General features: G+C 38.0%; 1 protein-coding gene across 1 annotated transcript; it reads left to right on the top strand.

Annotated features, from left to right (window-relative positions):
* The first annotated feature begins 518 nt into the window (after window positions 1-518).
* On the top strand, window positions 519-21,162 carry CCDC186 (coiled-coil domain containing 186). The gene is made up of 16 exons (XM_010167702.2): window positions 519-564; window positions 1,621-2,311; window positions 4,816-4,942; window positions 7,409-7,537; window positions 8,287-8,499; window positions 10,111-10,230; window positions 10,770-10,874; window positions 11,219-11,317; window positions 12,072-12,158; window positions 12,912-13,054; window positions 15,195-15,450; window positions 16,093-16,282; window positions 17,237-17,317; window positions 18,575-18,785; window positions 19,832-20,051; window positions 20,802-21,162. Exons 2-16 carry the CDS (start codon window positions 1,635-1,637, stop codon window positions 20,883-20,885), a joined length of 2,742 nt encoding a protein of 913 aa, XP_010166004.1. The 5' UTR covers window positions 519-564; window positions 1,621-1,634; the 3' UTR covers window positions 20,886-21,162.
* Window positions 21,163-21,590: the final 428 nt, after the last annotated feature.

Genomic DNA, 21,590 nt, shown 5'->3' with positions numbered 1-21,590 from the left:
TTTCCCTACCATTTGCTTTCTGGTCCCTATTGATTTGTACAGGTACAGGCTGTGGCATTGAGTTTTTTTGCTTTGAAACCAAAAAGGAAAAATGGTTTGCTTGTTACTTAACAATGTGTGATTGTCATTTGATGATTTGTGACTGTTGTCCACTTCATACTTCCAGCCTTATAGTCAGTTTTCCTCATGCTTTCCTCTTGATTAACTGGCAGTCGTAGCCCAGCTGTTGGTTTCAGATACTAGTGGTAGGTTTTTTTTGTTTTATGGTATTTCCTGGTAGGAACAGCTGGGCTGAGGCTGCTGCTTTTTTCCCTTATCTGATTTTTATACCTAGTAGTGAAAGGTGATAGTGGTAGCAATTAGTCACAGATCTAATTGGATCCACATATTCCTCTGCTGTGACAGCGTGAGCCTCAGTACCAAGTGTTGGTTAATAAGGGGGAGCCCAGCAGCACGAAGGGTTTCCTTTCAGACTGAGTCAAAGTGCAGAGTGTGGAGCTGAACGACTCAAAGTGTGTCAGAGGGAGATAAACAAATGAGAAAACAAATGCAAAAACAAACTTGGTGATGCAAGATGGTAAGGTTACTGCTTTCTTTGAGATAACTGCCAGAATAGCTGAGTTGAATTTATAAATGAAACATTTGCCTTGTTATTAAATAGTCTATTTTATCCAGTATCAGGGGATAGGGCTACATCTAAAAGTTATGGCTGCTGTAATGAATTTCTCCTACTGGAAATCATGTGATAAGGGCTTCTTGTGCTTGCTAAAATTGTCAGCAGTCTTTCCAGACACCTGACCATCTGGGATTCCTGAAAAAGAAGATACAGCACTATACCCAAGCTCTTCCATAAGCGTTCTGGCTATTTGGATCTCAGTATGGTGTCATACTAGAAGAACACTTTCTACACAGCTTTTCAACTCCTCAAATGTTTGCTCTGCAAGCTACTTTTTTTGAGAGAGAGCAAATCTGCCACAGGCCATCTGTGCTCTTCCAGCAAGGGATTTGGGCTGCTTGAAAGCAGATGGGAAAGAGAATCTCATCCCCATCCTCCCCCAGCCCCTTCCTTCCTGTAGGTTGCTGGGCACAGATACGTTGTGCTGTATGGGTGGGGAGTGAGGACGTGACAGTGAGGAAGTTGTATGTTCTGGCTGGATGAAGGAGTCACCCTCTGTTGTAAAAATGGGTATTACTGCATATTACTGCTTTCAAATAGGAAAATGAAATGTCTAGGAAAATGAAAGCTGTAAGGCTCTAGAATTTTTTTTTCCCAATTGTTTTTTATGTCTGAGTGCTTTTCAGAAGTGATGACCTTGACTTTTTGTGCATTAAATTGAATTATCAATTCTAAAAAGCTCTGCTTTTTAAAAGTGTCTTGGCATTTATGTCCCAGTACTTCCTGATTGATATCCTTGATTTCTCACCTTCTTTTAGAAAAACTTGTGCTGAAGCATTTACTTAAAAGTTAGGCTAGAAAAATGAACAAACTCTGTATAACACTTACATGCCTAGATATTTTTGCCCTTTGAATTTTACTTTCCAGTAGCCTTTCTTTTCCCCTCTCTCAATCTTTTTCAGAGTTGATTTTGAATATAACATGTTGTGTTATGTGAATTCTAGATTTCCAAAGGAAAATGATGGAGGGATATTTGCCAGAAATGCAAAGCACGCTGGACCCCATCAATCTGTTGGACGATGCCCCTTCCAGGTCCCCAGATAACGAGAAGTCTGATAACACAGCTGGAACGAAGGACTGCTCAAGCACCAGTTACACTGGAGATGATGGTGTCTTGGAAAGGGAGTCGAGGTTGTTACCCTCAGACCAGGATCCAGCAGTTATTGGCATAAACAACAGTGGGACGCTGGCAGAAAGACAGGAGCAGCAGTATGGAGAGGCAGACTGCTGTGCTAATACCTGCTCTGAAAGAAAGGTAGAAAGCTCCACAAAACCAGAACATGGACCTAATGAAGAATTTGAACGACAAGATCCAAAAATTAATCAGACAGAACAGTCATTAATGGAAATATTACAGGAGCTAAGGGAGGAGTCTGACTTTGTGAAAAAATCCAGCGATAAAATCTATTCAGAAAGCCCTTATGACACAGACTGCACAAAGAAGCTTATTTCCACAATACATCAGACTTCCTCACAGGAGGATTTGCTAAAGGAAATAGAGTCTGAACTCTTATCTACAGATTTTTCAAAGGAAAGAAAATTCCCAAATGGCGTGCGGAAAGGTGAGCACGCCTTGGCCGTGTTCGAAAAATGTGTGCAAGATAAGTACCTGGAGCAAGAACAAACTATAAAACAGTGAGTATTTGAGTGTGCTCATCCCAACTGGAGGTGTGTACTGAGTAATTTTGCTGAGTGTTATGTGCAACTGCATACAATGTTTTGGTACAAAACAAGTAGTCTCTTGTGATTTACTGTAAGGAGAGTTAATGAGCTTTTAAAATTATGTTCTTTAAGTGAGGAATTATTTTTACCTCTGGTATATACTTAGAAATAAAAATGTGTGCTTAGATCTCAGAATTCTTTTGGAATTTGGCAGGAACTGAATAGCCAATGGTTCAGTTGAATAGCCTGCCAATGTTTAGAATTACAAAAGTACCGTAAAATAATGGTGATGTAAAAATAGTCCAGGATTCATTCAGTCCATATATGTCTTTGGAGAAATGAACCTTTGTCATAACTAATTCCCACTATTGTGCATTTCATTTATGAGCTTGGAATTGCTTATTTCTTTTTCAAGTAGCATTCAGTATCCTGTCATAATCCAGCAAAGTTAAAATCAGTTGAGAGCTATTCTTTGAGTTGGAAATGTCATATGTAGATAAACTACTATCTTAGCTCGTTTTGTAGGAGGGCTTTTGAAATGCGTGGCTTGTAAGCATTGCTGTAGTAAACCAGGCTTAGTAGTTCTACCAGGCAGTACACTACATTAAGAATATTACATTCATGAGAAGCTCATTCATTGCTTGATTTCTTGATTTCCCCACTTGGCATTTCATATTCTGTTACCACTTCTGAATGTTTTTTCCTAACAAAACGTAGCCTCTACCTTCAAATTTATTCCTGCTTGCAGAGCTGGAAATGAGTGTCCTACTCTTCATCTAAGGCACTTTGATAAGGTGGTGTGGGAGGACATCAAAGGGAGGGAGAACCAGGTAGAGGGAAAGAAATGCCCAAAAATCAGAGTAGGCAAAGTATTCTCTTGCACCTCAGGGATTAACCTCTGACAGAAATCAGAAACGTGAGGGAGGTCAGTTGGTGACAGGAGAGCTTGGGAATGCACAGCTGGACATTCAGTAATTATGGAGGAGCAGGAGGAGTGGGAATCTGAAGTGGTGGGTGTGTAGATGGTTGTAATTCCAGGAGATGTAAGTGAAGGAGTTATTTGGGTTTTACTTGTTTACAGTAAAGTCAAAGGCAGGTCAGTGTTTGCAGCTATGGACCAATTACTTAGAGACAAATGTTTATATAAATGTATGTATATATTATGTAAACACAAAGTTTTTTCTATAAACATGTCTTCAGTCTTTTTTTTTTTTTTTTTGTTGCCAGCTGCTATCCCAGCTGCACCCCTGTGACTCTTGGAGTCTCACCTCAAGAGTTACAAACCACTGTGGAATATTGTATATTTGGTCCAAAGGGCATTCTGGGGTGGGTAAATTTTTTCCCTTAGTTTATGATCAGCAGAATTTCTTGTGACATTGCTCTGGAAAGAGCCTGGTTGTCTCCTGTGATCAGATCTCAGATATATTGGTGAGCATCAATTGTGTGAGTTAAGAATTTGTGATCCTGGAATATTCATTACTAGATAAAAAACAGTTCAGAATTGGTAAACTCTTTCACTGATGGTTTTTAATTCCTTGTAACTTACAAGCCTAGTTTGAGAATTATTATTATTATTTTTTTTTCAAAGGAGGGAAGCTAAAGATGACATTGTGTATGTAAAGGGTTATTTAAATAGCTTGTTCAGGTAAGCATGGCTCCCACAAATTCATGGAATTAGTGGGCTAAAATATCCACCATCTAACTGTATCTTTAAACATTTAAATATATTTGAGACTGTTTATTCAGCAGGTCTAACAATGTAACTTCTGAGTTTTAGGTATAACTATCTTCTCTTGCAGTGTTAGAACGTCAAACTAAATGTGTGTCAGCTTCAGCTCAGGCTTCAAACAGCTGAGCTGCAAAGGAGAAAGGAGAAGACTTACTAAAAATTCCAACTTTATAAGGAGTATGAATTAGGGTTCTGTTTCTTTCCAGGTTGTAAACTTTAAGGGCTGCTGTGAGCAGTCCATTAAATGAGTACAGAACCTGTGTTTTCAGATGTTTGGTGGGGCTATCTGACTGGAAGTTACTAGTCTTACAAATACCTTAGAACTGTTAATGTTTATGTTTCTGTAGTTGCACAGAGGTACCAAATGTCTCACTTTATCGTGGACAATAACAACCCCAAAATGCTGGAAACAAGCAGTTTGCTCACAAGGAAGATGATGCTGGCTGGTTTGGAGTTAAGCTTCACATGCACAATATAGAATCATAGAATTGTTTTGGTTGGAAAAGACCTTTTAAGATCATCAAGTCCAACTGTAAACCTACCACTGCCAAGTTCACCACTAAACCATGTCCCTAAACATTGTTTTTGTAAGGCTTTTGTGGATTTGTCAGTGTTTCTGGCTGTAATTCCCAATAACATTTGCAGATCAAAGAGGAAAAACTATGTATCTCAAAATTATAAACAAACAAAAAAACCCCAGTACTGAAGTATCTTATACTTAATTTTTATTTTATTTTTTTTTTAACAGATTGATTAAAGAAAATAAAAAACATCAGGAACTGATTTTGGAAATTTGCTCAGAAAAGGACAACTTAAAAGATGAATTGAAAAAACGAACGGAAACAGAAAAGCAGCACCTCAACATTATTAAACAGGTACAGATAACAAAACAGAAGTGCTGGTTGGTATCTCACCTGTATGTGATGTCACTGTTGTCACTGTTTAACGAGATATCCTTGGTAGCATAGAGGAGAAGGAAGGAATGAATGCCTGTGCTTAGTATCCTAAGCTTTTTAAGAGGATAAATCTGCTCTTCTATTAAAAAAAAAAAAAATATTATTCATTGGCTGAAAGTGTTTAGTGTTTTTGGATAAACTGACTTTCTAGATTCAGATCACTTAAGTGTTCTGTGTCTGGAAGTCTCCTGAAGTCAAGAGAGTTCCCGTTTTGTGGATCGCCTTGGTGGGTAGGTTATGTGTATCTTGGCTGCCTGCTGGAGATGGGTTATGGTGAAGGCTTGTTAGACTTTTGTACAAAAAATGACAAATTCAGTCTTCATACTGATAGGGTGATTTATTTCTTGTGTGTAGACATAAAGGAGATGTTTTATCAAGTCCAATTTCTTCTTAATTTGTCACCTTCTGTTGTTAACTGCTGTATGTGTGAACAGAAGTGGGTGTGTGTGTAGTTACAATTGTAAACATTAACAATATGTAGAACATGTATAATGAGTACAGCACATCAACTGTGGTCTTGTGCACTATTTTGGTATTATTGGTTACTAGATACAGACATTTCCATAGTGAATTGTTAGAAGCATGACAGGCCAAAGAGGAATGCAGTGTGCATTGATGGAGGCTGGGTTTAGTGTGGGAAGAAGAGGTATCACCTCAGGTGTCATTGCTGGTCTGTTACAAAGTTACCTGCTAATGTTCCTACAGTGGGTTGTCCAAGCTTTAGAAACCGATTTCAGTTTAGAAATCTGGCAAATGATAGCATTTAAATTACTAATTTCTGTTTGTCAAAGTACTGGTGGTACTACCCTGGTTGTCAGGTTTCTCTGTTAATGTCTGCATGACACAGAAATCTGTTCTCAAAGCAGCTGGCAGGCTTGTGGTGCTCCAGAGGAATGCATTGATGTAGACAGAAACTTTGTCTTTTGTTAATTTCAAAGAATCTTTGAAAATCCGTGATGTAATTGACAGTGGAATTGAAAAGTCTTATTTTTAAGCTCCAAATTGGAATTGCATATGCCTGAATAAATCAGTATGAGCAGCTTACTTGTCCTCTCCTGTCTGTATTTCCATGATAGCATTATATGATTTCATGAAGTTATATTATGCAGCAATTGCTTTATCCCATTCTGAAAAAAACCCAAACAACAACAACAACAACAAAACAAACAAACAAACAAAAATCACCAAAAGCCAAACTTGTGAGGGAGTTTCTTTTGCTTTCTGGTCAGATAAGAAGGATCTGTGATATTACATGTTTGCAGGTGATTTCAGAAAATACTGGTTTGGAGTTTAATACTTTTATAGTGTAGTGGGATAGCTCTAAGTAAGATACATTGCCGTGAAACACTTGAGCCTTTTTCGTTTGTGATGTGAGTGTTGTAACGTTACAATTTCTCAGTGTTTTCTGGTAGCTTTCAAGCCAGTGAAAGCTTGGCTGCACTCACAACTGTGTGCAAACTGCATGTGCATGCTTGTATGTGTAAAATTTTTACTTCCTGTGGGCAGTGATTCATTTGCAAAGCTGAAGAGGGTGTAATCAATTAATTGTGTGGCAGCAGAAGCATTTTAGGTTATTATTGGCTTTTATGTAGCAGTTTGAAATTGCACACAAATTTAAGATACTGACCCTGAGATATTGTACATTTTACACCCCTCACACCCCCCTCCCCAAATGAAACCAACAAAGCTAACCTTGGTGGATTGGTTTTCCCCTGGAACAAGAGGGGAGTCCTTAATTTAAACAACCTTTGGGCAGCATGACAACTTATGTAGCCACCACTTGCTCTTGTGCTAGTGCTGCTGCTTCTGCTGAACTTGCATGACTGTGCAGTGCACACGCTCTGGGAAGTGTTCCAGTTGAACACTGGGAATTACTCTTCAGCTGGATCAGGTCTCTGACTTGGTTCATTAGGCAGCAAAAAAAAGTGCCAGCACAATGACCAAGTCCCTTTTTATTTGCTGAGTTATTTTTCAATGAATTTATTCCCAGTCTAGTTCAATATGGATGTGTGATTGCTTTGCTGGCACGGTGGAGGATGTGGCACAGGGACAGCAACAAAAGGGAGGAAGGTGAAGCAAGTTCAGAGAGCAGCCAGCTCTGCTCTGGCATCTCAGCATTTGCTGGCAATCTCATTTTTTGTGCAGTGAATTACTGTGCCTGGTGTTTTACTTGATTTGATGCATCTTCAGTCTGACTGAAGATGAGAATTGACATCTTTCATGCTTGTACTGTAATGCAAAGCTAGATGTTGACGTGGATAGTTGCAGCTTGGCAAGTGTAAAATACAGGTAAATATCTAATTTTGTGTGAAGTGTTCCTACCTGTACAAAATATGATCAAAATCTTATTTTTCCCTATAATTATATCATAATGTTTTCTTGTAGCTGGAAGCAAGAATGGAAGAGCTTAATAAAGAAGTGAAAGCTAGTAAAGACAAACTTTTAACTCAAGATGCAGCAGCCAAAAATGCCATTCAGCAGTTGCATAAAGAGATGGCCTTTCGCATGGAACAGGTAATATGGAAAACCTTTAATTATTGAACAGCTTATGAACAAACTTGTTTCTTGTAGGAAACACGCAGCCTGTCATTTTCCTTGCCTGTAAGCTGATCTTGGTTCAAAAAAAACCATAAAAGCTGTCAGTGGCTTTTTTCAGACAGGCTATCACCAAATTAATATTTTTCTCAACTCCAGCACTTATTTTGTCTCGTGTGTTACTGAAAACTGAGATTATTTTTTTTTTTCCTTCTTAATATCATATTCTGCCAAGTATTTTCTCTAGTGTATGAATTCTAAAGCTCAGTGTATGATTCTTTTTTTATTTGAAGCAGTGTTTGTTAGTGCTGGTGCAGGGGGATCTGTAAAAATAAGCCACTGGGTACTGATTCTTCACTTGTCATGTGGACGAGGGAAGACAGAGGACTGGTACTGGGTATTTGCAAAATTATTTTGTTACTAAAACTTACCAAATACACTTCTTTCCTTCTGAAACAACAAATTATATTCCAAATCACTAATGTATTAATAACTCATTTGAGATGTTTATCTGTGAAGCTGCAGCTGCTTAGATAAATATTTACTGTCAGAAGTATGGGTAATTCCAGTGCTTAAGTGGGATCTTATGTTAGTCTTTGCAAAACTAGGGATTTTGAGTCCTGCTTTGTTATGCTACTCTACTGCAATACTGAAAATATCCAGTAGTGTCTTATAAAAGCTAATTATGAAATACAAGATGGATTAATTCTAATTTAATATTTGTCCAGGCAAACAAAAAATGTGAAGAAGCACGTCATGAAAAGGAAACTATGGTGATGAAATACGTCCGAGGAGAGAAGGAGTCGCTTGACCTCCGAAAGGAAAAGGAGATACTTGAGAGAAGAGTGAGAGATGCAAACAAAGAAATTGAAAAGCATACTAATAAAATCAAACAGCTTACTCAGGAAAAAGGAAGATTGCACCAGCTCTATGAATCTAAGGTGCTCTAAGTGTTGCTGTATGACTTGAGTGAATGATTAAAAGCACTACCAGAACAACCTTATCACTTGTTTGCTATTGGTGAAAGAAACCTATTTTCATTTGGTTTTGCTGTTTAACTGTGAAAACCCCTTTCCTCCAAGGGAAGGAGAAGAAGTTAGAGTTCTCAGTCATCTTCTTGAAGTTCCTTTTAATGTTTCCATGCCCCCTCCCTGGAAGTGTTCAGGGCCAGGTTGGATGAGGCTTTGAGCAACCTGGTCTAGTGGAAGGTGTCCCTGCTGATGGCAGGGGGGTTGGAACTGGATGATCTTTAAGGTCCCTTCCAACCCAAACCATTCTATGATTCTATGAATATTAGTTTATGAAACATTAAAGAGTTTTTTGACAAAATTGAAAAGACTGCTTGTTGCAGATGCCTGGATTTTGAATTTCTAGCTTGTTTGGATTTTTTTTTTTCTAAAGGCTGTAATGGCATTAAATTATTGCAGTCTTTTTTGCTATTTTTTCCTGTGTTTTCACTCTATTTTCTTTTTTGTACTGCTGAAAATTGGTAATAAAGCAGTAGGAATTTTCAGGCCCATTCAAAAAAATTTCCATTCTTTTTTAGAAGCCAGTAAGACATTTGTACCAGTCTCTTAAATTATCCAAGTCTTTTTGTATTGTGCTTCACAATTCTATTTCATGTGAAAGATCCAAAATTCATAAATTAATATTGTTCAGACTTTGACTTGGGCCTCTTCTAAGCAATTTTACTATGCACAATTGGCAAGGACAGAAGGATCAGAAAAATGCATCTTGATAAAAGTCCTAAATTCATGCTTCTGAAACAAAAAATCACCTGGGTGTCCTCTCTCACATGAGTAGGAAGTGGGAACATGACTTCAGGTTTCCTAAACAAAACTTAACTTCATAACTCCTGAGGACTGCAGTGGAGCCTTACAGGAATTGTACTGCCCTCATATGGTGCTGCTTTAACCTTTTTTGGTCAGAAGAACCTATTACTTCAGAAACACATCTTGGAAATTTGGTTTAATGCAGTGGTTTGTGGATAGTGTCATAGAAGGTTATGCCAGCCATGTGCTTCTGTTAAACATCTTTTCTTGGCACTGACTTACAGGTTAGTGATTTGACTTGCATACACTTTGCTGTTGGTGCTCACACTATCCTGCACCTGTATGGTCAGTAATACCACCCCATTGGTGTCACGATTTTTGTCTGTAGCCTCTTATAATATATGATCTTACCACTTTGAACTTGTGTTTCCTCATCCTTTTGTCAAAAAAAAAAAAAAAGAAAAAAAAAGAAAAAGAGGACTGTGCAACTTACCCTGGAGATACTCACTTTAGATCAGAACTCTAGACTGTGCCTTGCCTTTTAGCAGATATGTAAGAGTAATGCAGCTTTATCTTGCTATTCAAACCAGAACACTAATGTTGTTTTCACTGGATTATGGGCTAAAGCATTATTGAGCACTCTGAATTCTGTGCCTGCTTTTGCAAAATTCAGGCGTTAAGAAAAAAAAACCCACTGCATTTGACACTTGAGCAGCTGTCTTGCTGTAGAAGCACTGGGTTATTTAAAACTGGAAAATAAAATCTCTAAAATCTTTTTAGGATGGTGAAGCCACTCGACTCAACAGAGAAATAGAAAAATTGAAAGAAGAAATCAATTCTCATATAATCAAAGTAAAATGGGCTCAGAACAAATTGAAAACAGAAATGGATTCACACAAGGTTAGTGAAGTGATACAGGTACCATGACATGAAAATACAGTCAGAGTATGTGGTTATACCATTTACTTTTTATATAGCACTAAAATCTATTTCTGAAGTGGTTTTTATTTAATTTGAACACCTGCTGCAAAAGTCAGAATGATGTTCCTAAAGATACTGGTACTGAAATGGAAATGCTGGAAGGATGTGAGGGGAGGATGCATGGGGAGGAGAGATTCTGTTTAATCTGGTGATCAAATTTAAATAGTTTTTCGTATGAATTAACTTCTTGAGTTTTTATGTGATAAGAGTTAAATCTATCACCTGAAAACGTGCATGGCACATAAGCAAGAGGTCCTTTTGTTGTGCTTTTGGTGTTGGAACAAAATTGCCTAAAGTAATAGTTGAATGGAAGCCAGAGGAAAAATAACACTGGACATATTTTTTGTTGTTGTTGATTCTTTCCAGACTGAAATAGGAAACTTCTATTCTGAGAAATGCTTTTATCAGATGAAGTTAGATAAATAGGTTTAACCCATTATTTATTACTGGTTTTGTAGGAAACCAAAGAACGCCTCAAAGATGCAACAACAAAATTAACTGAAGCAAAAGAAGAAGCAGACCAGATAAGGAAAAATTGTCAAGAAATGATTAAAACCTATCAGGTAGGCACATTTTCTCAGGAGGTGAAATTAGTGTTTAGCATCTGGGTCCTCTTTTTTCCTCCCTTTCTATCTTAAGCCGTGGAAGGGAAGAATTATCCTGTGTGAGCTGCAAAGCTGAGTTGACTAGTCACTGATTTCTTTACTTAGAAAGTTGTTAAATAAAAGTGAAAATGTTTGTCTTGATTGGCATGCAGTGTGAGGGTCTGTCTTGGCATGTTCAGAATTTAGATATGTACCTGCAGAAAAGAGACTCAGTGATGTGAAAAGCTGTCTGTGTGCTCATGAAACCAGAAAAGGGAACATAAAACTCTAAAGCTGTACTTACCTATCTTCAATCCTTTTAGGAGTCAGAAGAAATTAAATCAAATGAATTGGATGCAAAACTCCGAGTAACTAAAGGAGAACTAGAGAAACAAATTCAGGAGAAGTCTGATCACCTGGAGGTAAATACGTGGTGCGTGGAGATAACGCAGTTGGCAACTTAGTAGTTAAGAATGCCATGCCTTTTTAATGTTGAGAATCTTATTTTAAGCTGCTTAAAATTTTTGCCAAATATTTTTCTTTTTGGCCTAATATTACAGCCCAGGTGTCTGCATCCAGCCTTGCTTTTTGGAGGATGTTTTAGTTATTACCTTGAACGCACTTTTAAAAATCAAAATTATGGGAGAAGGATGATAGAATGAGGACAAAATAACTGCTCTTTTATTTATAAACGTGAATGTTGTTATAATTTAGAGCACAAATTCAGATGGTAGGCAGGCTTTTTTCTGACCTGTATTTTGCCAAGCTATATGGCAAGGAGAGTCAGGGAACAGCCTCTATTCTGTGTAGAGATTTGCTAGCCCAAAAGCTAAATCCTCTAATGATTTAGGACCTGCTCACAGCTCGTATGTGCTTATGCTGTCTTCATTTTGCCTAGAACTTCCCCCAGGGGCTGTTGTGTGTTAGACTTGTACACCTAAAATCAGGGTGTGTAATCTCACTTTTTTTTGTTCTCAGGTTTTCTGAGAGTAAAGAAGCTTTTAGACTCTGCTTTGCTTTTTGAATAAATAAAACAAATCTTTAGGGTACCTGTTCTGCCTTAAGCCCTCTCAGCTGTTGTGGTGGCCTGCATTGGCCTAGATTTTTTTGTTTACATCCCCCAGAGATGCCACTGTCTGTTTAGATTTCTCAAAGAGCTTCTCACCCTTTAAAAAGGTGCATCATGCGAAAATAAAAGAACTGGAAGACTTGAAGAGAACATTTAAAGAGGGCATGGATGAGCTTCGAACACTGAGAACAAAGGTAACATAGCTCTGTTGGATTGCAGTGTGACTAAAAGCATAGTGTTGGGTTTTGGAACAAGACTATATTCAATGGTAATTGTATTTTTACTTCTTTTGAAATAAACAGTATGATTAGAGACTTGCTGGCATGAGACTAGAAGGCATATGTAACTGTGACACTCTGGGTAGCCTTTCTTACAGAGTATCAGCTGATCCATAGTACAACAATGTTTGTTTCATGGTATGTAGCCCATTTGACTGAAAAGTTGAGAGAAACATTTTAGCAAACATCTTGTAAATCTAGTAACTTTGGAAAATTAAAATTACTTGTAAACTTTTCACAACTACCTGTGAAGCTGGTTTTGTAGAGGTCATACATGTGACCTCTGGTAAGGAGTATATGCTGTCCCTAACTTCTGAACAGTTTATAGATGAGCATGCCAGTCTCTCTATCCAGAGCAGGTTTTTAGCTCAATAGGACCTTAGAAAAAGAGAGGAAGACATAATAAGGGGTTGGCTTGGTAACTGGGGATTCTGGTCCACAAAACTCATGTTAATCACACTTGTTTAGTTTGATTTTTTTTTTTTAATTCCTGTTTATTTCTGACTGTATTTGGTCTGAAATATGGGGATATTGTTCAAAGCTACTTGGAATCACCAAAAAATAACACAGGAGCTTTGTACAAGAATCTAGACATTTGATCAGATTAATTCAGTTCTCATGTTTGGGAGAATAAATAGTTTCTAATTCTTTTTTCTTTTTTCTATTTAGGTAAAGTGTCTAGAGGATGAGCGCTTAAGAACAGAAGATGAGTTATCCAAGTATAGAGAAATCATTAATAGACAGAAGACTGAAATTCAGAATTTACTGGACAAAGTCAAAACTGTAGATCGTCTGCAGGATCAACATCAGAGGTAGAGCTGTGCATTTTGAGGAATGATTTCAAAGATTATCTGGGATATGGAAAGCGTTTTTTAAAAAAAAAATAAATTATTGATGCTTTAAAATGTATTCCTACTCTGTAGGAAGTTACATCTTCTAGGTGTCTGCCCCAGAGCTTGTTTTATTGAAAAACTGGGGAAAAGAAGCTGAACTGGAAAGATAGACTGCTTCAAAATTGTGATGGATGTATGAAAGTATTTAGGAAAAACAATTTTATATATTTGACAGATGCTGTGTTCAGATAGTAGGAACCACTTGTATTTCTAATGGACTGGAGTTCATTCTGCTCTGAATGACCTCCTTTTTTCCTATTGTGTAGAATAAATAAACTTATGCCTTTCATTTTATTGGAAGCAAATGGAAGGAATTTAATCTTAATTCACACAAAATCTTAACTGTTTTCTTGATGAGAAAAGAATAGAGGAGTCAGGTTTCTTTAGCCTAGGGAAGAGAAAACAGAAGGTTTCTTTATCCTAGGGAAGAGAAGACAGAAGGGAGACGCCCTTAAATGTATAAAAGGCTATTATAAAAGGAATGTTCAGCTATCCTTATTCACTGATAAAGATGAGGAGTTTTGCAGGAAAGATGATTTTAGGTTGAATGCTGGGATGAACTCTATGGCTAGGCTGGATACTGATTATCTCCAGTGTTTCCTGGTCTCCTTAATTGGAGAACTTTAAGGATAAGCTAGAGATATTTTTTAGGGTGGTCTAAACATTTAATTTTGTCTGGTTCAACTCTGACTGTTAACTAGAGATTTCTCTTGTCATAATGAAACAATGTATTTGGAAATGTAGAATATAAGCATAGCCTTCTGTCACAGTTTTTAAATGGGAGCTGGAGGTGAGATATTTTGCAGTATAAATGGCTGAAAAAAAAAATCAGTGCTGTAGCTGTTCAGTGCTAAGTCTTTTGAAAGGTGGAATTAACCTAAAAAAGACTGCAAAGGTAGGATAATGTCAAATATATTGCAGCCTTTGGTAGTGCAATGCTAGGTAACTTCTGTTGTCACTGACTGTGAATTCCTTATTTTGGTAGTTGAAAGTATATACTTTATAGAAATGGAGTTCTAGTAGAATTCAGTTACTTAGTTTTACAAAATTATAGTTCATTTTCAAAATGATTAACGATTTGGACTGCCTGAGCCTCACCTCTGCTTGAGGAAACATGTTGATATGGGGTTGTTGGTTTAAAGTGAATCGAGCTTCCTGGTAGTTACACTGTCTGACAAGGAATTAAATGAGATGTATGCCCTTGCTTTGTATAACTGTAATTTTATTTTTAAATTTGAATATACACACTCCCTGTCAGAAAGGGAGGCAAGGATTTTTCTGTTGATGTTGGAAGGTAAGGTTTTAGAAAGCTGTAGGAAATCCTGTGATTGAAGAACTGATGAATTGCAAGAGTAAATGAGAGGAGGACGTTTTTAGTCTTAACTTTTTTAACAGCTATTTAATTTTGGAATTAATTTCAATTACTTTCTCAAAAATGTTGATCATAACTGAAGATATGGTCTCTCTCAAATGGTTTGCAAGTGATAGATCAGAAATCCCCTGCTGGGGGGGATAGAAACAAGAACTTGTTTTGTAGAGGACTGGGGAAGGGATAGTGGAGTAGGCCAGGTCCTTTGAACTGGAGCTGCACCACTTGGATAGGGATGTTTTAGAAATCATCATACTGCTGTCCTGGAGAAGCTCAAAACGAGAGTATTTCCCCATCTCTTAAAGAAAAGTCCTTTTACAAAATTACCACCTTTGTTGGATTTGCAGACCTTCCTCTTATCAACAGGATCTGTTTTTGAGGGGTTTGTTTATACCCTATACTGAAGCTCATGAAGTTGAGTACAGAGAGAGAGAGAGAGAGAGTCTTCCATGAGGAAGCTATTGACTTCTGTGGGATACAGATATCTGTCACTTCAGCACTGCAACATGTCATGGAATGGAATCTGCAGACTCCCATGGCATTTAAAACTATCCAGTGACTAACAGATGCCCCAGGGTCGTTAATTTGTTCCTCTGCCTTACTTGGTCTTGACCTGAATGCTTTTATTTCAATAAAGTTTCCTATCTTTGAGCTCAGTTTATCTGTACTAAGATACAATTGTTTTGACAGAGATGAACAAGAAATCAGTGCTTTAAAGGAAGAAGTAGATGGTTTCAATTCTCTGATTGCTGATCTCCAGAAGGACATTGAAGGTAGTCGGAAAAGAGAATCTGAGCTATTGATATTCACTGAAAAATTAACCAGTAAGAACGCACAGCTTCAGTCTGAAAACAATTCCTTCCAGAGCCAGTTGGATAAGCTTTCTTACAGTGAGAGAGAGCTGCAGAACCAGCTGGAAAGTGTTCAACAGACTAAAGATGATCTGGTGAGTACAGTGTGCAGCTTGCTTTCTGTACTAGTAAGATGTCTGATACTGGTAAAGATGTGCCACATGAATTCCGCTTTGTATCGTTCCTTACCTAACTCTGCGGTTTCTCATTGAGTTTGCCAGTTTGATAGAATAATAGCAGTGGGTTATGAACACCTCCTGTTCTGAAGGGGAAAGAAATCCTGAGGCACCTTGCACTGGAATGAGAATGTTACTGTGTTGCTCTTTCTGGGAGTACAGAGTTATTCTTTGTGCAGCTGTCACTGAAACAGTCAAAAGGTTGTAATTTGTTTGTGAAAATTTATTACTGCAAACTGTTTCTTAGGTCCTCTTTGTACTATGAGATAAATGTGATTTTTATTAAACTTAGTGTGTTATGGACAGTAATGTGGCTGCACTGGAGAGCTCTGCATGGCTCTCTACTGCGTCATGTAGGTGTTTCAGAGATCATTCAGGAGCCTTACTGCATCTTTGCACTGCACTGCATACTCATTTGCAGTGGTAGTGTTTAGCTTAAATAAAAAATGTAAAATGTGAAGGATTTGCAGGTGAAAAGTGAAGAGTTAGGGCTGTTAAGCATACAGTATGGTTAGGCTGGATTTTTTTTGTGTATGACTGAAAATAAAACTACATTTTCAGGCCAGCAAGTTGCAGAAGGAGGAGGATCAGCGAAAGCTGGAAGTTGAGACGCTACAGGCTCAGCTAGCTTCAGAGCAGAAAGAACTAACAACGCTGAAGACCCACGTGGATGAGCTGAAAGATGAACTGACTACCCAGAAGCGCAAGCACGCAGCAAACCTGAAAGATCTCACAAAGCAACTTCAGCTAGGTTGAAATTCCTTTCAGATATAATGGGTCACCCCATCTGTAAGCCCCTTCACAGTGTCTGGCAGACACCAGGGTCCTGTCTGTGTGTGCACTGTTTGAGCGTAGCCCATCAAGCTCTCCCTGTCCCTAAGGATTGTGAGAGTCAGTGAGCAAATTAGGTCTTGGGGAAACTGCAGTTACAGGAAACAGATATTAGTGTCAATTTTCAGTCTTAAATATAACTTTTGAAATAGACTTGGATAGAAAATGAAAAATTTATTTCAAAAGAGTGCTTCAGGTTTTTAAAGATGGATATGGAGAGACTGATGGCTAATTTTGTCAACAAATAGAAGTCATTAAATACCCAATAATGTCTAGGCTCTGAATGCAAATAGATTTGAATATAATCAAATCTGTTTTAAATGTATTTGAAAGAAGAGATCTTGTTGGCATTGTGCAAGACAAGCTCCATGTGTCTCTTTGTGTATATATCAGCACCTGTACACTTCAGCTCTTGATCCCTACTGAATGAGTGATGCTTCTGGCACAAGTACCACACTCAGCTCCCAGTGGTGATACAGTTCTTAGATCCCAGAACAGAGTTACCATTCTGGCATTCACTAGTTACTTACATGGCAGGCCTCATCAAAAGTAAAATTAAATCTTATTGTTCCCAGTTAATCCTATGAATGACATTACCTCCTTCAACAGGCAGCTGCTGCAGGGTGTAGGGATCTTCATGAATGTTGCATCCAGGTGCTTCATGGCTGGGGGCAGGGAGACGAGTGGGTGCTGTTTGGTTTGGGGTTTTTTTTCCCACCTACAATCTGTAGTTACTACCATTATTTTTCAGTTGTCAAGCTGTATTAAATTAGTGCAGGTCAGAGAGGATTAGAGTTTTTGTATGTTGTGTGTAACACTATGATTTTGGGGTTTTAATCTCCTGTTGGTAACCATAATTTTATTACACTTTTAGCACGGAGGAAATTGGATCAGATGGAAAATGGTAATTATGACAGAGAAGTCAGCAGCATGGGGAGCCGTTCCAGTTCATCAGGTAATATAGCACATAGCAGGGCTGCCAAAACAATCCTTAGATCTTAATAGGGTTGCCATGGTGTGCTGCCATGAGCCTTGCTCTTTCTGTGGTTCGTGCATATGCAGTGTGTGGGCAGCCTCCCATTAAAGCTGACAAAATAGCCTTTAAGCACCAAAATGCACTTGGCTGAATGCAGGTGTAGGTGCTTAATTCTTACTACAAGATTAAAACTTAATGTTTGTGATGTTTATATATTTTGGTTCTTTTTAAATGCCTACCTTTTTTATTTTGTTGCTTTTGTATTTGGAAGAAGCTCAGAGAACTGGTTTGTAGAGGACTTTTAAATGCTGCCAGAGGCAATGATCAGTGGCTTCCAACATTGTTTAATTGCACTATTGACAGTTGCGAGTGTGTAACTGATTTAGCATTTAGCATGTTTAGAGGCATCAATGTCTTTGTGTAAAATTCATTACTTTCTATCCAGTTAGAAGTAAAGTGGTTATCTTTCTCACTGAAAACAACATCTGTTTTCTGCCTCAATATCTTTGGGTTTTAAGTTTGGTTAGTTCTGTCAGTGTCCTGTAATCTCACTGTTAAAGAGAAAAAATACTTAAAGAGAAAAAATACTTAAAGAGAAAAAATACTTAAAGAGAAAAAATACTTAAAGAGAAAAAATACTTAAAGAGAAAAAATACTTAAAGAGAAAAAATACTTAAAGAGAAAAAATACTTAAAGAGAAAAAATACTTAAAGAGAAAAAATACTTAAAGAGAAAAAATACTTAAAGAGAAAAAATACTTAAAGAGAAAAAATACTTAAAGAGAAGAACAGAAAGAAAAAAAAATATTTCAAGCTCTAAGTGATCAGTGCTGCAGAGTGTTTATACATAGGGTTTTTGTCAGCCTACACAGTTTTCATAGTGTTGTGATTTTGGTGGACTCCAAAACAGATATGTTTAAAATTAGCTCAGTTTTTTACAAAGTAATAGTAATGAATATGGAAGTAATTATGCAGGAATAAGCATTACTGAAGCAATCACCGTTAGGCTAAAGGAACTGTGCCCGTGCTAGGGACTACACTGCTGTTTCAGCATGTATCATTTAAATGGTATAAAAATTGTTTATATATCAGCCCACTAACATATAAGGGAAACTGACATTCTGAAGAAAACATCCTAAGCTACTGAAATGTAAGGAATGCATGCACCTCACTAATGGAAACGTTTTACCTGGTATAAAAGCAAAAAGAGATTTTACAAATATGGATGTGTTGACAGGGTCCCTTAACGCGCGCAGCAGCAACGAGGATCGGTCACCTGAGAATACTGGCTCTTCAGTAGCTGTGGATAGCTTCCCAGAGGTGGACAAGTCTGTCTTGGTTGAAAGAATACTAAGGCTACAGAAGGCACATGCTCGAAAAAATGAAAAGATGGAGTTCATGGAGGATCACATTAAACAGCTGGTGGAGGAAATCAGGAAAAAAACGAAGTATGTTCTGAGTTCATACAGTTTTTCAGTGTGGAGCTGGTGCACTAGACAAATATTCTGGATTTTATGTAAGACAAGTAATTGTCTAAATGAAAATATTTAAAACAATAAAAATACCACAGTGACAGTAGACCTCAAAGGTAGGATTAGTCTTGGGGTTTTTTTTTTCTCCTTATCTTTCCCCAGCAGTTACAGTAATTGCTGAGTTGTTTACTACTAAAATGTTTCAGGAGGAACAGAATGGCACAAGTGTTTTTTGGTAGCAAAATGGTCAGCAGGTGGCTGATTTGAGGTGGACTGCTGCCACTGGCGAACAGAAGAGTCCATTCTCTTCATGTGCTTAAGTGTGCTGATTGTACATGTTTGTTTTGGAAGGGGAATCTGCATAATTCCAGATGGTAGTCTGGCATGCACATCAAACAAACAGTGTATCTGAGCCAAAGGTGCTTGGTATTTAATGTGTGAGACAAGATTCTGCTTACATGGAAAACTCATTTTAGGTGATGATGTCTGGCACTTCAGTTAGGAGCAGAAGAAATTGTGGCATATACCTGCCTCTGGAAAGTGCAGTTGTCTGCTAAGTTGCTTAAGGAGCCTATACATTTATGCCCTCCTGGTATGATTTCATAGAACATGATCACAGCTCATGAGGACCCTTGAGCAGAGACTTTTTAATTTTTGTCTCATCTGTAGAAAGCTTAAGATTCCTTCTCTAGAGTCTCTCAGCAAAGAAGAGTAGGAGGAGGGGCATTTTTAATTACCTCTTCTGCTCCAGTAGCAATATTACTTTCTCAAAATACTTCTAAATACGTAAACCTTGTGCAATGTAGTGAGTCAGCTTGCCAGCATCTCCTGTAGCATTTGTGGTATCCCAGGTTTTCCTCTGACCTAGAAGTTGCAGGAGTTGATTTTTACTGTCTTTTCAGTAATACAGTACTGCTTGAAAATAAAATCACTCTTATGCTAGGAATCTGAAGTTCCTTCAATGTCTGACTTTCACACTGCCTTGTAATGCTATCATGTTTTTTTAATTTTTTTCCCCTCAGAATTATTCAGAGTTACATTTTGCGGGAAGAAGCTGGAACACTTTCATCAGAGGCCTCCGACTTCAACAAAGTACACTTGAGTAGACGGGGTGGGATTATGGCATCTCTGTATACATCTCATCCTGCAGATAGCGGTCTCACCTTGGAACTCTCCTTAGAGATAAACAGGAAGCTGCAGGCTGTGTTAGAAGATACATTACTGAAAAATATTACATTGAAAGTGAGTAGCTGTGCCAGTTCTTCCACATGTTCTTGTCGTTCTGAGGTACTGACTTCAGAGAGATGTAGGCTGTTAAAAGGAGGAGGCTTTTCAGAAGTCAGGTCATTGTGAATTGGGGCTGCTGCTAGCATTGGGTTAATCAAAGAGTTCTGTAGCATGATCCACGCTGAACCTCCGTTCTGGGACCCTGGTAGTATGCTGCACCAGTGGGCTGCTTCTTGAAATAAGTTCTAAGTTGCCTGTGCATTCAGTGGGGAAGGGCCTCTCCATGCTCTCCCCAAGTCACGTGGAGCCAGGGGCATGGGCTCTGCGTGCCTGGCCCTGTGCCAGGGGCTGGGTACCCTCTTGGGGCAGCATGTCTGCTGCAGGGGAAAGACAGCAGGCTGGAAAAGCTTGTGCAGGTTACCAGCTGGACTGCAGTGTTCTGCAGAAGTTGCAGATCTCTCCCTGCAGTTACCATTCCCCTTGAATGCTGTACTTATTAGACAGCTTATAGAATATCAGTAACTGAAATAAAAACAAAACAAAACAAAACCCCAAAACAACTTGCTGAGACCTTCACATCCTTTATTGAAATGAACTTGGCTTTCTCCAACTCTGTCTAATTATTTGTGCTTGTTCTGGATACTTGAAAGTATCAACCTGCTGACATAAACAGTAATTTTAACTTATTAGTATATTTTATGCTGATTGACTAATTTTTCCTGTATAACTTACCCTGTCCTTTTTTTTTTTTTCCCCCTCCCAAAGGAAAACCTTCAAACTCTAGGAACAGAAATAGAACGGCTTATTAAACACAAGCATGAACTGGAACAGAGAATAAAGCAGACATAACTAAAACTTTTATGGAATAACCAAGATGAAGATGCAAAAAAGGCAGGTGCTACAGACCACTGTTTTTTACATTTTTCCTGAAATTTGATTGCCTGCCAGCACAAGCATCTGGTATTTTGCATATACAGCCTTTACCCATACAGGCTTACTCGTGTGAGAGATCCACAGGACTTGGCATCACCATGGTTCTGTCTGCCCAAGGTTCTTTCTACCCTGAGGAGTTGCTGAATTTTCCTACACACTACGTTTATCTAAAACTTCTATTTGAAATGACATATAGATGCTTTGCAGTGCATCCTATATTTTGAGTGAGTTGCAGTGAGGTTTTGATTTCTGCACTGTATAATTAATCAGTCTATTAATGATGGAGCTTGAAAAAATAAAACCAATTATGTCTTAGTTGCTGTTGAACATATCCAATGTTACTGAGCTATAAGGGCTTTCAGACATTATTTCATTCCTTGCATATTATTTCTGATACTTAGGTTGATTAAGCATTTTTGACATATGCATGGAAAAATGCTTTGTCACTGAATTTTGGTTTTTAACTGGTGGCCATGATATTGCATATTTTCTGCTTTAGATTAACATTCAACTGGTTGGTTTCTCTATTCAAAAGAAGTGAAGCAATCGTAAAACTAAGGGATTAAGCAGCTTTCTCATTCAGTTGTTGAGTATGTGTAATTGAAACGAATGGCAATTCAG

This window comes from Antrostomus carolinensis, unplaced genomic scaffold (genome assembly GCF_000700745.2).
Source record: "Antrostomus carolinensis isolate BGI_N321 unplaced genomic scaffold, ASM70074v2 scaffold22835, whole genome shotgun sequence".
NCBI lineage: Eukaryota > Metazoa > Chordata > Aves > Caprimulgiformes > Caprimulgidae > Antrostomus > Antrostomus carolinensis.
Note: the sequence above shows the minus strand (reverse complement) of the source record. Positions and strands in the feature narration are given on the sequence as shown.

Bases quoted from the DNA above. Each gene is read 5' to 3' on its own strand.
- CCDC186 (XM_010167702.2), top strand. From the start codon at position 1,635: ATGATGGAGGGATATTTGCCAGAAATGCAAAGCACGCTGGACCCCATC. The intron at 7,538-8,286 runs GTAATATGGAAA...ATATTTGTCCAG, and splicing joins TGGCCTTTCGCATGGAACAG to GCAAACAAAAAATGTGAAGA. The intron at 20,052-20,801 runs GTGAGTAGCTGT...CCCCTCCCAAAG, and splicing joins TGAAAAATATTACATTGAAA to GAAAACCTTCAAACTCTAGG.